Raw genomic sequence first — 13,944 nt, forward strand, 5'->3', positions numbered from 1 at the left:
CCAGTTCTCAGTGGCATAAGTTCGCCCCAGTCCCCTGGAGGCAAGATATATATATATATATATATATATATATATATATATATAGGCACACACACACACACACACACACACACACACACACACACACACACACACACACACACACACACACACACACACACACACACACACACACACACACACACACACACACACACACACACACACACACACACACACACACACACACACACACACACACACACACACACCCCCCCCCCCCCCCCCCCCCCTCCCCTTATATAGAGAACACATATATATTTCAGAACTCAGCCACAGAAGCGATATCATTGGCTTTTAAATAACTGATTTAAACTTCCAGGGGGAGGAGAGGTGCCCCTTTGGGAGCAGGAGCCCGGCGGCAGATGACTCCATTGCCTCCCAGAGTTCTGTCTCTGCCAGTTCTAGTGCATGGGTCTTCAACTTGTGGCCCTCCAGATGTTGTGAAACTACATGTTCCAACATGCATTGTCACATTTTTTCCTATAGGAGCATGCCAAAACTGTCAGGGTATGCTGGGACATGTAGTTCCACAACATCTGGAGGGCCACAGGTTGAAGACCCATGTTCTAGTGTGTATGCCTAATACCTTTCACAATGCCACCCCCCCGCTCATTGTTAAACATATTGACATCTTCTGGACATGCAGGCCAATCTGCCAATATTGCTCATGCCATTTGCACCCAGTGTTCAGTGTGGATGCAAAATATCTCATGATCAGCTCAAGGCAAATTGTTCACCAATATCTTTTGTTTTTTTATATCTTCTAGTGTGTATGGACCTTAAATTGACCAATTTGTCAGTAGGAGCAATTTGTGTCTGTTTTCCATGTTTAGGAGCAAATTGTTTATTTGCTCCCAAAAATGTCAAGATTTTCATTCCGACCCGCCAGATTGGAAAGATAATCTACTAGTGTGTATGGGCCTTTAATTACGGAACTGCCCCAAATATTAAAATTATTTTGCAGTGGCTATTTTGCATGATTTTGCATTTTTTGGCATTAAACTGTAGTTGCCATTCTCTTGACCATTTCTCTAATCTTCCTAGATCCTCAATCATTTGTTTTACCCCTCCTGGTGTGTCTACCCTGTTGCATACCTTTGTGTCATCTGCAAAAAGGCACATTTTACCCTCAATTCCATTTGCAATATTACCAATAAAGATATTAAAAAGCACCGGTCCAAGTACAGATCCCAGCTGCCTAGGGCACCAGGATCTGAGTGGGCATCATACAGTCTGTTGCATAAATTAAGAATGTATATGAGGAAGAATGCTTGTACTTGAGCAGTTATTCCGCCCTGATCATTGGGCTGTTAATTTGCAGAGCCTTGTGCACACGTAACCATCACCCAGTCACAGCGAAATCCCGCCCTGCACAGCACTGCAATTAGCTGCAAAGCCATAACCCCACAGTAGCAAAACTGGGGGGGGGGGGTCCTCATGGTTGGGATGCAGTTTGTAGGCCGCGCCCCTTTGCCAGAAGACCACGCCTCCTAATTTTGGGCGCGCAAGTTGGTCCCGCCGTAGCTTCTTATAAAGTTTTGCTTAAAGCTGGAACCCCAGATATTGTGGACAATGGGCCTTATTCAGAGTTAGGTGTGAGCAAAATAAAGGAGCAATTTGTACCCGAAACGGGATGCAGTCAAAATCTGACATTTAAAATCCTAAGCTCTGTCGAAAATATGGTGTGATATATGGGTAATGTGAGCGTACTGTAACAGAGAAGTCTGTGAGCCAGTATAAAAATGAAATGTTATTTATTAATTATAACAGAGCACAAAATGACTGTGCTAGTGTGATCTGTGTTGCAGCAGCTGTTGATAGCCGGGGCAGGGCTAAAGGACACAGCGTGCTGGTGGCACAGTCACCTGTAGGGAAATGCACAGTCTGGGTGAGGAGGGGGGGTGGTGGTGGGTGGGGGCAAATGGGGGGTCAGGGAAGAACAGTACGGTGACATACTCAACATGGAACGTAGTGAGACACTGACAGTAAAAGACAAAAACAAAACCACAGATAACAATTAAATACTCTTCATCACCCAATACAACCAAGCAGCTGACCCCCTCAAAAAAATCCTAAACAGACATTGGCACATCCTGTGCCAAGACCCTGACCTCACCATGCACGTACAAAACAGACCGACAGTAGTTTTCAGAAAAGCCCCAGACCTGAAACAAAAATTGACTAAAAAACATTTAAAACCTACATCCATCAAACAGACGACCCTGACCGACAGTAAGGGCTTCTTTTACTGTGGGAGATGCTCAGGATGCAAGCTATGCAAAGACTTGACTACCAAAAAACAGATGACTTGGCATTCCACAACAATAGACAGGACGTTCGTACATAGGGAACACTTCACATGCAATACCACAGGTGTCATATACCTATTGAGATGTCCCTGCAATCTAGAGTATGTGGGGAGAACCGTTAGGTCTTTGAGTGCCAGATTGTATGAGCATGTGAGGAACATAAAAAGAGGTTTCGATCAGCATAGTGTGTCCTCTCATTTCAAAGCCAAACATCACTGCAATCCCAAGGGACTACAATTTACCATTATAGAAGCACCAAAGAAAAATTGGAGGGGAGGGGACTTTGCTCAACAACTTGACAGAAGAGAATTATTTTGGATTTTCCAACTGCAGACATTGGCACCCAAAGGGCTTAACATAGACTTTAATCTGGGGACAGTTTCCAGATGATATATGGCATCACCCACAGAGTAATCACCTTAGTATAACATCAATCCCAAAGGGTTAATGATTAACAAATGTACACACTGCATTGAGACTTTCGCTATACAGAAAAAACTGACACGGAACTCCCTGCAATGAGCTGATCACACAACCACTCTGATTGACAGCTCCGGGAACCCATGGCCACCACCCACTAAGGGGGAGTGACCAACAACCCCTATAAACACGGCTTACCAGCAACACCATGTATCCTTGAGAAAGGCCCCACAAGGGCAGAAACGCGTTGGATCGCACACCACAGCATCATCTTACAAGCCTCCAAGTCTCCTATCCGGGAGTCGAGCCCACCCTGCTCCACCAACCAGCCCACACTTCCGACTACGCGATCCCCGCAGAACCCGGAAGTGCGGCTGTTTGCTGTAGAAGCGGCGTGGATCGACAGCCGGCGTCTTCCCCAGAAGCAGACACCGGTACAGTCTCCAAGCCGTGGACAACACCGAAGGACCCTCCAGACGGGAGAAGATCAAGCGGGTATCAGGTACGTGCACGGTGCACCGCCGGAGGTGCTTGGGACGCCAGCCTTCGACGACACCCTGTCACCTTCCTTGACCCAGGACTGTACTCTCTCCGCTGTAGGCATCCAGTGTTTTCACTCCTGCATATCAGTCCGGGACTATCTGGGCATCGCCCAACCCAGAACCACCGTACTGTTCTTCCCTGACCCCCCATTTGCCCCCACCCACCCACCACCACCCCCCCTCCTCACCCAGACTGTGCATTTCCCTACAGGTGACTGTGCCACCAGCACGCTGTGTCCTTTAGCCCTGCCCCGGCTATCAACAGCTGCTGCAACACAGATCACACCAGCACAGTCATTTTGTGCTCCGTTATAATTAATAAATAACATTTCATTTTTATACTGGCTCACAGACTTCTCTGTTACAGTACGCTCACATTACCCATATATCACACCATATTTTCGACAGGGCCTGAGCGCTGGTCACCAAGTATTAGCTATAATTCTCTGAGTTGGGACCCACTCGACACAGCAGCCGGCAAATCTAGGTTCGAGCGCCACCATCAACCAATATTAGCATAATTTAAAATCCTGACATTTAAAATCCCGACAAGGTCAAAATACCGACATATAGAATGTACATGTGAAACAGTCAACATAACTTTCGGTCGACATGGGTTTTTTTCACAGTTTTTTGACCCGACATGCCAACAGGCGGTATTTCATGCTCTAGCATCCACTTGGGTGTGGTGGGAGAATAAAATAGTACGCCGAGCGCAGCGAGGCACCGTGCCCGAAGCATCAGGAGGGGCTGCGGTTCACTTCCAACTGTGTCGACATTCAGGTAAAAAAACAGTGCAAAAAACCCATGCTGACCTCGCAAACCTTTCGACCGAAAGTGTTGACTTTTTCACCTGTACATTCTATATGTCGTATTTTGACCTTGTCGGGATTTTAAAAGTCGGGATTTTGACCCATTCAGGATTTTGACCCTGTCGGGATTTCATACCGAATCCCCTGAAACAGACCATTCTGCAATGAAAGGGGAGCAAATGCATTTACTGTATATATTTTGCATGCAGGGTAAATTGTCTGCTTTTGTCTGTAGCCCACAAATATAGGTCAGCTTTGTTCTTACATGTATACAGAAAGAAAATCACTGAGTTGAATAAACCAATAAAATTTAAGGTTAAACAATAAAACCGTTTTATCAGTATGGTTGTGAAGCACGAGAATATAATAGAACATACAGCACTTTATGTCACTTAAGCGGTAAAAACGTAAATGTGCAGGTCGCCACCTCTCACAGCGCTGACCACATACAGATCCCAGAGCTGTAAATACAAGGCTTAAGGTATGGCATACATACTATGCGACAGCAACCTCGCGGGGGCACAAATCAGCATCACGAGCTGTATACACTCTGGGTCCGATGTTGTGACACTCGGCATGCACGTTTTTGCGCATGTGCAAACCCCGACTGCGTACATCTTCTGCGATTTGATAGCAGGGAGGGAGGGAAGCTGTGGACGAGGGTGGTGGCGGAACTGGGCCATGAGAACGCCCAGTGGTTCACGGGCATTCCCATGAAAACACTAAGAGTACCCATGGTAATGCGGGTAACAAAGTGTGCTGGCAGGGGGGCGGCTGTTATCACATGACGCCAGCCGCCCCGTCCTGTCTTTGTCCCGGTGGCCGCAAATAAAAGGCAATCTCCACTGAATTATATTTGCCAAGGCAGGAGAAATCATTCGATGGTCGGCGAACATCGAATTGATTTCTCCTGCTGAGGGCACATGCGAGGGGAAACAGGGGTGGGGGGGGGGCATGGTATTCGCAGCTAACGGAACCAACCAAGTTGTTTGACAGGAAGCCAATCTTCCGGTGGTTACCGGTGGCTTCTGGGATGTTCCCACGCATTTTAGGGAAAGTAGCGTGACAGCTCGGACCCCAATCAGACTGCTTCTAACAAGTAAATCCTGAGATACGCACAGACTGCACACACTGGTGAGATCATTCGATAGTTAGCGGTTTGCAAATGGATTTGCAGTTATTTGCTGATTAAGCTAATTTTCCATATCGATAAGTTATATAGGGGCAGATTTATTAAGCTCGGTGATAAACTGTCTGGTTTTTATCACCGGCCAATCAGCTCCTACCTATAATTTTTTATACCAAGCCTGTAACTTCACAAGTAGGAGCTGATTGGCCGGTGATAAAAAACAGACACTTTATCACTTCACGGAGCTTAATAAATCAGCCCCATAGTACTGTGTGTATACACCGTTAGCCATAGTAGTAGCATAACTTCAGAGGATTCATGCAGATCAAAAACAAATATTTCAACTGACATCAGAAGGTGTACAGTGTGTGACACGAGTAGATTGTACACTCGAAATGATAGCCACAATGCGCAGTGAGACCAGTGGGTAACAGAGGTATGAAGAGATTGTCCTTTTCCCCTTAGCGACGGTAAAATAAATATCCTTAAACTATATTATGTTGCAATAAGTTAAATATTGATAGGACATTGAAAGAGATGTTTGGTTGTAAACACAGGCTTACAAGTGCAATGTGAAAGGGGTATTACCCTTTCACATTGCACTTGTAAGCCGGTATATTGCCGATTTTTTAGCATTTTGAAACGGTACCAGCTGCAATGTGAAAGGTCCCCTGTCAATTTACCAGTTACACAGAATACCGGCATTTTAAAACGTTTTAAAAGCAGGATCCTACACGGTTCTGAGCCGTTTTTTCCTGCAGTCTGAATGGCCCAGAACCGGTTTGAGCTACACATGATAATCTACACAAGGGTAATTAGTTGTCTTCCGCCCACAAGCAGGAATTGCACAATAGAGTTTTATTGCAAAGAAGCCATTTTTTTATGGCTTGAATGTGAAAGGTACAAAAACGGTATATAAACAGTAATATACTGGTTTCAACATGCAATGTGAAGGGGTTTAACTGGCTTTTGACCCGTTTTATGAAACGTTTACAAAAATGGGTTGAAAGCAGGGTTGCAATGTGAAAGCAGTATTATTTCATCAAGAAGAGGGTATGGATGATTGGATAGACAGCAACTAGGTTAAAAAGCATTAGGTTCACACCACTAGGTCGACATGACTAAGGGCGAGATGTATCAAATGGAAAATGCGGTAAAACCCCGGTTTTACCGCATTTTCCTATGTATCAAAAATGATACCGCAGTGAAGGGTATCGCCACCTTTGGGTGGCGATACCCTATAGAAGCCTATGGGCTTCTTTTCGCCGCCCGCCGCCGACGCAAACCCGCCGCCGACACAAACCCGCCGCCTCGCCGACCCCCCCTCTGGCTTACCTTCCTGAAGGGTCCTCCTGGACCCTGGAAGGTAAACCTCTCCTCCCCCTAGTGACGCAGCCGGACATCCTTCCGGCTGCAGGGGGGAGGAGGAAGCGCCGGGGACAGCATGCATAGCTGTCCCCGGCGTGAGGGGAGAGCGTGGCGGCAGGGAGGTGACGGAGACCCCCCGCACACCAGTGTACAGGTATCGTGGGGGGCCTCCGTCACCGCACCGCGATGCCAGCCGCATATGTTAGTACATATGCGGCAGCATCGCGGCGGGGGGGCGGCGATGTATTTTAATACATCCCGCCCTAAAAGTCGACACATTGATTAGCTGCACATGGGGAAGGTCAACAGTCAAAAGGTCGACATGCTTCGGGCACGGTGCCTCGCTCTCCCAGTTGTGGGGGGAAAAAACATCTGGTTGAAATTACATTCTTGTTGCCTGATCATTGGCTCCTTATTGTTGAATTGTTATTCGAATACACATTATCTGCATTCACCAGCATTAAAAGACAAAATCTTTCTCTACTGGGCAAAACCATGCTGCGCTGCAGGTGGGGCAGATGTAACATGTGCAGAGAGTTAGATTTGGGTGAGGTGTGTTCAAACTGAAATCTAAATAGCAGTGTTAAAATAAAAAGAGAAAGGAAAGACAGTAAGTAAAAGGTGGTCCTAAATCTACAGATCGATTGTCAGATTGGTTGGAACAAATACCTGGTAATGGATGAGTGACAATTTTTGGCAGTTTTCCAGCAATTCAAAGCAAATGGTCAACTGTCATTTGCGCTCATCCATTACCAGGATTTTGTTCCAACCAGGCCAATCTGACAATCGATCTGTAGATGTATGGCCACCTTAAAGGCCCCCATACACTATGCGATTTTGGTCCGATTTCATCCGATTTCGGCACTTGGTGCCGATAATCGGATGAAATCGGCCCAAAATCGTATGTGTGTGATATCTGATCCGATCCGATGCGCGGTCCCGTGCGCATCGGACCGGATCAGGGAGGTCGGACGGTCTGTACATACGATCACGTCCGACCTTCCTGTATGCATATGCCTGCCACCTGACAGGCATATGCATGCAGACACTGGGCGGGCAGCGGGTCCCTGAGCACCGGCTGACTGACCTGGCCGGGCGGTGGTGGGTGCGGTGAGCGCTGCTGACCTGGCCGGGCAGTGTACTTACTTACATAGCAGCAGCGGGGACGGGCAGCGCAGTGGCGGCTATTATATTTTGAAAATACTTGTCAAATGACCGGCCGCTCTCTGATTGGCTGAGAGCTCTCCGGCCAATCAGAGAGCGGCCGGTCATTTGACAAATATTTTCAAAATATAATAGCCGCCACTGCGCTGCCCATCCCCGCTGCTGCTATGTAAGTAAGTACACTGCCCGGCCAGGTCAGCAGCGCTCACCGCACCCGCCCCCACCACCGCTGGCCGCCCCCACCACCGCTGGCCGCCCCCACCACCGCTGGCCGCCACCACCACCACCGGCCGCCCCCACCACCGCAGCCGCCGCTGCCCGCCCCCACTACTGCCGCTGCCCGCCCCCACTACTCCTCACCGCCCTGCAGCTCCCCGGGTTTTTTTTTAACATGGGATAAATCGCATGCGATTTATCCCATGTAAAAAATGGCACATCAAGTGCCAAATTGTATGTGAGCCTCCCGGGGAGCTGCCGGGCGGCTCGCAGGTAAATTGGGTCCGACTTGTCCCTAGGACAAGTCGGCCTAATGTATGGGGGCCTTAAGGCTGTGAGGAGGGATAGGGCCTTGCAACAGTTTTAGCATGCCCAAAAATAGAGCAGGGCATGTTGGGATGTGCAGTTCAGCAACAGCTGGAGGGCCGAAGGTTACCCATCCCTGTTTTAGAGGTTGCGGTATAGTGGGACAACATATAGGTTGACACAAAGGTAATGTCTACATGGACATGGTCGATGCCCAAAAGGTTGACAAGAGTTTTTCATGTTTTTGTGTGTCTGTGATGAATGGTACTTTCTGGCGTGCTGAGGGAGTTAATTTTTTATTTATAAGAAGATGCATTATGAATACAATGTGGTTTTGTCACTGGAGTCATTTGTCCAGGTTATCAGTCTCAGACACTGTCCCACAATTATCTGCAATTCAACTGTTGCAATATATTAGCCTACCGGTTAATCGGGCCCTGCACTTAAGGTCTATTTGCTCATATATTTTTCTTGTTTTTGAAACCCATATCATCTATATATGTCTAGTGTCATCTAAAACTACATCTCTTTCTCTCTCACACACATGCACAAACACAGAAGCAATCACAAGCTGTCGAAGAATTTGCTTTGAGCGGGCTTACTGGTAATGGGTGTGGTATAGGGTTCCGACAGTCAGGATCCTGACTGGCTGGAGTCAGACAGCATGGCTACGCTCGCCCCCTATAGGGGTCGTGGACCCCCACGAGGGAGAGTAGCCGGTAGCCGTCGGGAATACATCTGTCTGTGTTTTAACAGTTGGGATCCTGACGTCGGGTAAATGACTGAGGATCCCGACTGTCGGATCCGTCCGGCACCCCTGGTAATCTCCTAGTCCTTCTGATTGCTGGACATGTTAACAGTACTCATTCAGTTTATGTGCATAATAGGTAGTAATTCTCCAACAATAGATCATGATCCAACAACATTGTAAATTATTTCTTATTTATACAAATTATCGCTGCAGTTGAATGATGGATAATACTGGCCAGCTGTGCAGCCACATTTGCAGCTGTTATTAGACCCCTGAGCCGGAACATTTAGTGAAGAGACGTCACATGATGAAAACAAACTTTATTGGAAGCTTTTTGACAAGCACAGTCACTGCTGCACTACAGGTTACATCATACAAGGTTTATGACTGTTTACGCTTGAGGAATGTACCAAGGGTAGAAGTGGAATCAGGAATTACAGATGCAGAGTAGACTGGTTGTATCCTCTCAGGAGGGAGGCCTCTTAGCTGCTCTCTCCCAAGGTGTGCTTGTCAAACAGGTACTCGCCCATGCCGTTCTGGGGCACCCCAAGGCGCTTCAGGTTGGTGATGTAGTCTCCAAACTTCTTAATATCCTTCACCTGTTCTTCCAGATACTCGGTCTCCAGGAAGTCACAGAGCTAGAAAGAAGATGTATATGTTACATGGGTGTGGATGAAAAGGTCAGCAGTGTCTAGATAGACAGTAAATAAGTTGACACTAGCTGGTTGATAGGGTCGAAAGGTAGTCCTATCCCTAACCTAACCTTTCCCCTGGTGCCAAACAGTAACTTTCCCCAAGTGCCTAACCATAACCATCCGCAGCCTAACCCAAAACTCTAACCCTAAAATCATGAAGAACCAGCTAGTGGTGCCTTGTGTTTGGCTGGCTTATCAGATTGGAGCAGTTACCAGCACTCACACATGCCGGTTACAGGCCACCATACTTACATGAGGGTCCACCTTGTCAGAGGCCACCTTGTGCAGATCCAGTAGGGCCTGGTTCACAGTCTTCTCCAGCTGAAGTGCAGCCTGCATGGCCTCCAGGGTGTTGCCCCACTCGTCACGTTCTGGTTTCTAGAAAGAGAAGGATCAGGAGAAGTTGAGTGGTGACAGGATGGCTATATGGTGTAGCAGAGAGTAATGCTTTTACCCATAGTGACATTCACCAGCAGAGCATCAAAAGGATTTCTATACAGAGAGTACGTCTCTAGCTTATGTCGGGGACACTTCTTGAACTATGAGCAGATACAGGTCTCCATGGGGTCTATGGTCCCAGCTATATGGTCTACAGGTTGCACTTTAGTGTGATGTAACAGCCATGGAGAGCAGAGACAGAAGGGGACTTTATAGGTAACATTAGCAGGCCATCTTGAGCATTTACTACAATATAAGTGGAAACAGGTGAAGGAACAGCGGTGGGATGGACCAAAATCCTCATTCACCACAGACAGGCTGGTCAGGTGTTCACCCGGGGAAGGAAATGCAACTTGGGTAGAATGATACCATCTAGTGCAGGGCTGGGCAACACCGGCCCTCCAGATGTTAATGAACTACACATCCCAGGATGCTTTGCATTAGTTTTGCTATGTGGCCATGCTGAAACTCATGCAAGGCATGCTGGGATGTGTAGTTCATCAACATCTGGAGGGCCGGTGTTGCCCAGCCCTGATCTAGTGGGTTACAGTCAGGTAGACACCAAATAGACTCTAGTCCCTGACAGCCACCGTCACAGTGTTCTCATTGCAGAACCCAGAGCTCCAGGCCAGGGACCAGGCTGGGCTTACCTTGATGTCCTGCAGCACGATGCGCCCCCCACGCTTGTTCTGATACTTCAGAAACTTCTCAGCATGCTCCCTCTCCTCGTGGCTCTGCTTCTTGAAGGACTCGGCCACTTGATGAAGGGCCACGTCATCACGGTCAAAGTAGAATGACTGGGGAGAGAAGATTTCAGTACTGTAAGTCAGTGTTTATTAGAAGGATGACATTTCATGTTGCAGGTCAGGTTTCGGAATTTCTTAAATAATACAGTGTTTCCGTTTAGTGTTGTGTGTGGACAGATGTCCAAGCTGTGTATCTCCTTGTAAGACTACGTATCTCATTGTACAGTTATTATAGCTGTCATTTATAAATAATCTCCTAGCGTTATTACTCAGTGACCTGTGCTATGGACAAATGCACACGTATGTAGAAGATATAGTAGTGTAGACATTTTGCAAGTGGCGGGAAGAAGATAGAAGATTATGGGGCGAGGGTTACTGTAAGTAGGAGCAGTTAGGGAAAACACACCCCAGGGAACAGATAAGAGATATGTACTATACCACAGGGTGTGTATGGAGAACCTCTGTAGGGTACAGATACTGACTAGTACGGGGAGGGGGAGGAGAGGGCACTATGAATGGGGAGGGGGAGATTACACTGTAGAGCGTGAGGAGAAGGTGCAGTATGCAGATAGCGCTGCAGCAGGAGACACGTACCTGGAATACAGGGGATATAGAAGGGGCTCAGTGTTCCATGTACACAGAAAGCTGATGTCAGGATGATACAGAGGGCTCAGAGCGTAATAGGAATAGATGGGCCAGCTGCATACTGTATATTATTTTATTTATTAACAGTTTCTTATATAGCGCATACATATTCCGCAGCACTTTACAGAGAATATTTGAGCATTCACATCAGTCCCTGCCCCAGTGGAGCTTACAATCTATATTACAGGTTGTATGTAACCTACCGCACTACACATACCGCCTAGCGCTGATAACCTGCAGGTTTCTAACTGGAACTACAGAAGAATGCTGGGGCTTGTAGTACTAGAAGAGCTGGAAATCTACAGATTACATCTTCTGGTCTAAACATAATGCAGCCCTGATGGCCAGCACAGACGGTGTAACGGTTAGCATTACTGCCTCACAGCACTGAGATCATGGGTTCTATCCCCACCATGTGTTATATATACACAGGGCAGTACGGATGGTGTAATGGTTAGCATTACTGCCTCACAGCACTGAGATCATGGGTTCTATCCCCACCATGTGTTATATATACGGGGCAGTACGGACGGTGTAATGGTTAGCATTACTGCCTCACAGCGCTGAGGTCATGGGTTCTATCCCCACCATGTGTTATATATACGGGGCAGCACGGACGGTGTAATGGTTAGTATTACTGCCTCACAGCACTGAGGTCATGGGTTCTATCCCCACCATGTGTTATATATACGGGGCAGTACGGACGGTGTAGTGGTTAGCATTACTGCCTCACAGCGCTGTGGTCATGGGTTCTATCCCCACCATGTGTTATATATACGGGGCAGTACGGACGGTGTAGTGGTTAGCATTACTGCCTCACAGCGCTGTGGTCATGGGTTCTATCCCCACCATGTGTTATATATACACAGGGCAGTACAGATGGTGTAATAGTTAGCATTACTGCCTCACAGCGCTGAGGTCATGGGTTCTATCCCCACCATGTGTTATATATACAGGGCAGTACAGACGGTGTAATGGTTAGCATTACTGCCTCACAGCACTGAGGTCATGGGTTCTATCCCCAGGTCATGGGTTTGATTTCCACCATGACACTAACTGTTGAGTTTGTATATTCTCCCCGTGCTTGCGTGGGTTTACTCCAGGGACTCCGGTTTCCTCCCACAATCCAAAAATATAGTGTCAGGTTAATTGGCTCCCAACAAAAGGCCATGTGGTAGGGAATATAGATTGTAAGCTCCACAGGGCAGGGACTGATGTGAATGTTCAAATATTCTCTGTACAGCGCTGCGGAACATGTGTGCGCTATATAAGAAACTGGTTATAACTGGAGAGGAGGCAATACTTGTGTGATCTGTGTCTAGAGGGAACTCATCAAAGAGGTAGGTGCAGTGTTGGACCGGCCCATTGCGGTACAGGGGGAACCCCTAGTAGGCCCCACTGCATAAGGACTCCACTTCCTTCTCTAATGATCAGGTTCTAGACTGTGCACTTCTATTATACATGATACATATGTTAACTTATACAGCACAGGACTATGTATTCTACAGTGCATTCCTGTTATTACTCTGGTACATTATCATCTATGCTCTACCAATATTTCATGTCCCAATTATGTCACCTGGTAAGTGTATGGGGCGCTCGCCACTGAGAGGGAGAGGTAGGTGCATGTATATGGGGCACTCCCCAGGGAGAGGGAGGTGTATGTATATGGGCTACTCACCATGGAGAGGTAGGTGTAGGACGCATACAGCTCCAGGTTCACCATACGGTTGATGGCAGCTTCGCAGTCGCGGTGGAAGTTCTGGCGCACCTGGGACTCCATTGCGGTGTTTGGTGGTTTTCGTTGGCGGAAAAGTTACAAAGTAAAGTGGACAGGAGAGATTTCCTTAGCACAGAGAGGAGACTCCGAGAGGGTTCCGTTCAATCACTGTTGAAGCAAGAACTCAGCTCAGAGCTAGAGATGTCTGATCCCAGCAATAACAAGGAGCCCAGTATTTATACCCTGCCCAGGAGTCTCCTCCTGCACTGACATCATCCACCAGTAACCGACACACCCCCTCCCATAGCCAGCTATGGGGGAGGGGAGCTCTTACTGTTCTCCTATGGGGGCATCTGCTGAGTCATACATACATTCTGTTCTGTATGTGACTGCTTAGTGTTCTCCTATGGGGGCATCTGCTGAATCACACATACATTCTGTTCTGTATGTGACTTTTATGCTGGTACACACTGGGCGATATATTGCTAACGATATAGACAATATTGATATCATTAATGGTATATAGTGCAAATCGCTCAGTGTGTACCCCGGTAGAGAGTCTCCTTTTATCAGCGACTATCTCTGGTTGCTGATGAAAACAGTACACAGAGCAATATATTGCTCCTTGTGTACGGAGCTTT

General features: G+C 47.4%; 1 protein-coding gene across 1 annotated transcript; it reads right to left on the reverse strand.

Moving 5' to 3' along the window:
* Positions 1-9,364: 9,364 nt before the first annotated feature.
* Positions 9,365-13,533, reverse strand: LOC146042329 (ferritin, higher subunit). Its single transcript, XM_083162302.1, has 4 exons — positions 13,265-13,533; positions 10,843-10,989; positions 10,007-10,132; positions 9,365-9,697 (listed from the first exon to the last, which is right to left on the reverse strand). Exons 1-4 carry the CDS (start codon positions 13,364-13,366, stop codon positions 9,542-9,544), a joined length of 531 nt encoding a protein of 176 aa, XP_083018428.1. The 5' UTR covers positions 13,367-13,533; the 3' UTR covers positions 9,365-9,541.
* Positions 13,534-13,944: the final 411 nt, after the last annotated feature.

The sequence above is a fragment of the Crinia signifera genome, chromosome 19 (genome assembly GCF_055691185.1).
Source record: "Crinia signifera chromosome 19, ASM5569118v1, whole genome shotgun sequence".
In the NCBI taxonomy this organism is placed as follows: Eukaryota; Metazoa; Chordata; class Amphibia; order Anura; family Myobatrachidae; genus Crinia; species Crinia signifera.

What these genes read in the sequence shown, in the direction of transcription:
- LOC146042329 (XM_083162302.1), bottom strand. Translation starts at nt 13,366, where the DNA reads ATGGAGTCCCAGGTGCGCCAGAACTTCCACCGCGACTGCGAAGCTGCC. An exon ending in TCGTGCTGCAGGACATCAAG is followed by an intron (nt 10,133 to 10,842) that starts GTAAGCCCAGCC and finishes TTCTCTTTCTAG; the next exon opens with AAACCAGAACGTGACGAGTG. An exon ending in CTGACAAGGTGGACCCTCAT is followed by an intron (nt 9,698 to 10,006) that starts GTAAGTATGGTG and finishes TCTTCTTTCTAG; the next exon opens with CTCTGTGACTTCCTGGAGAC.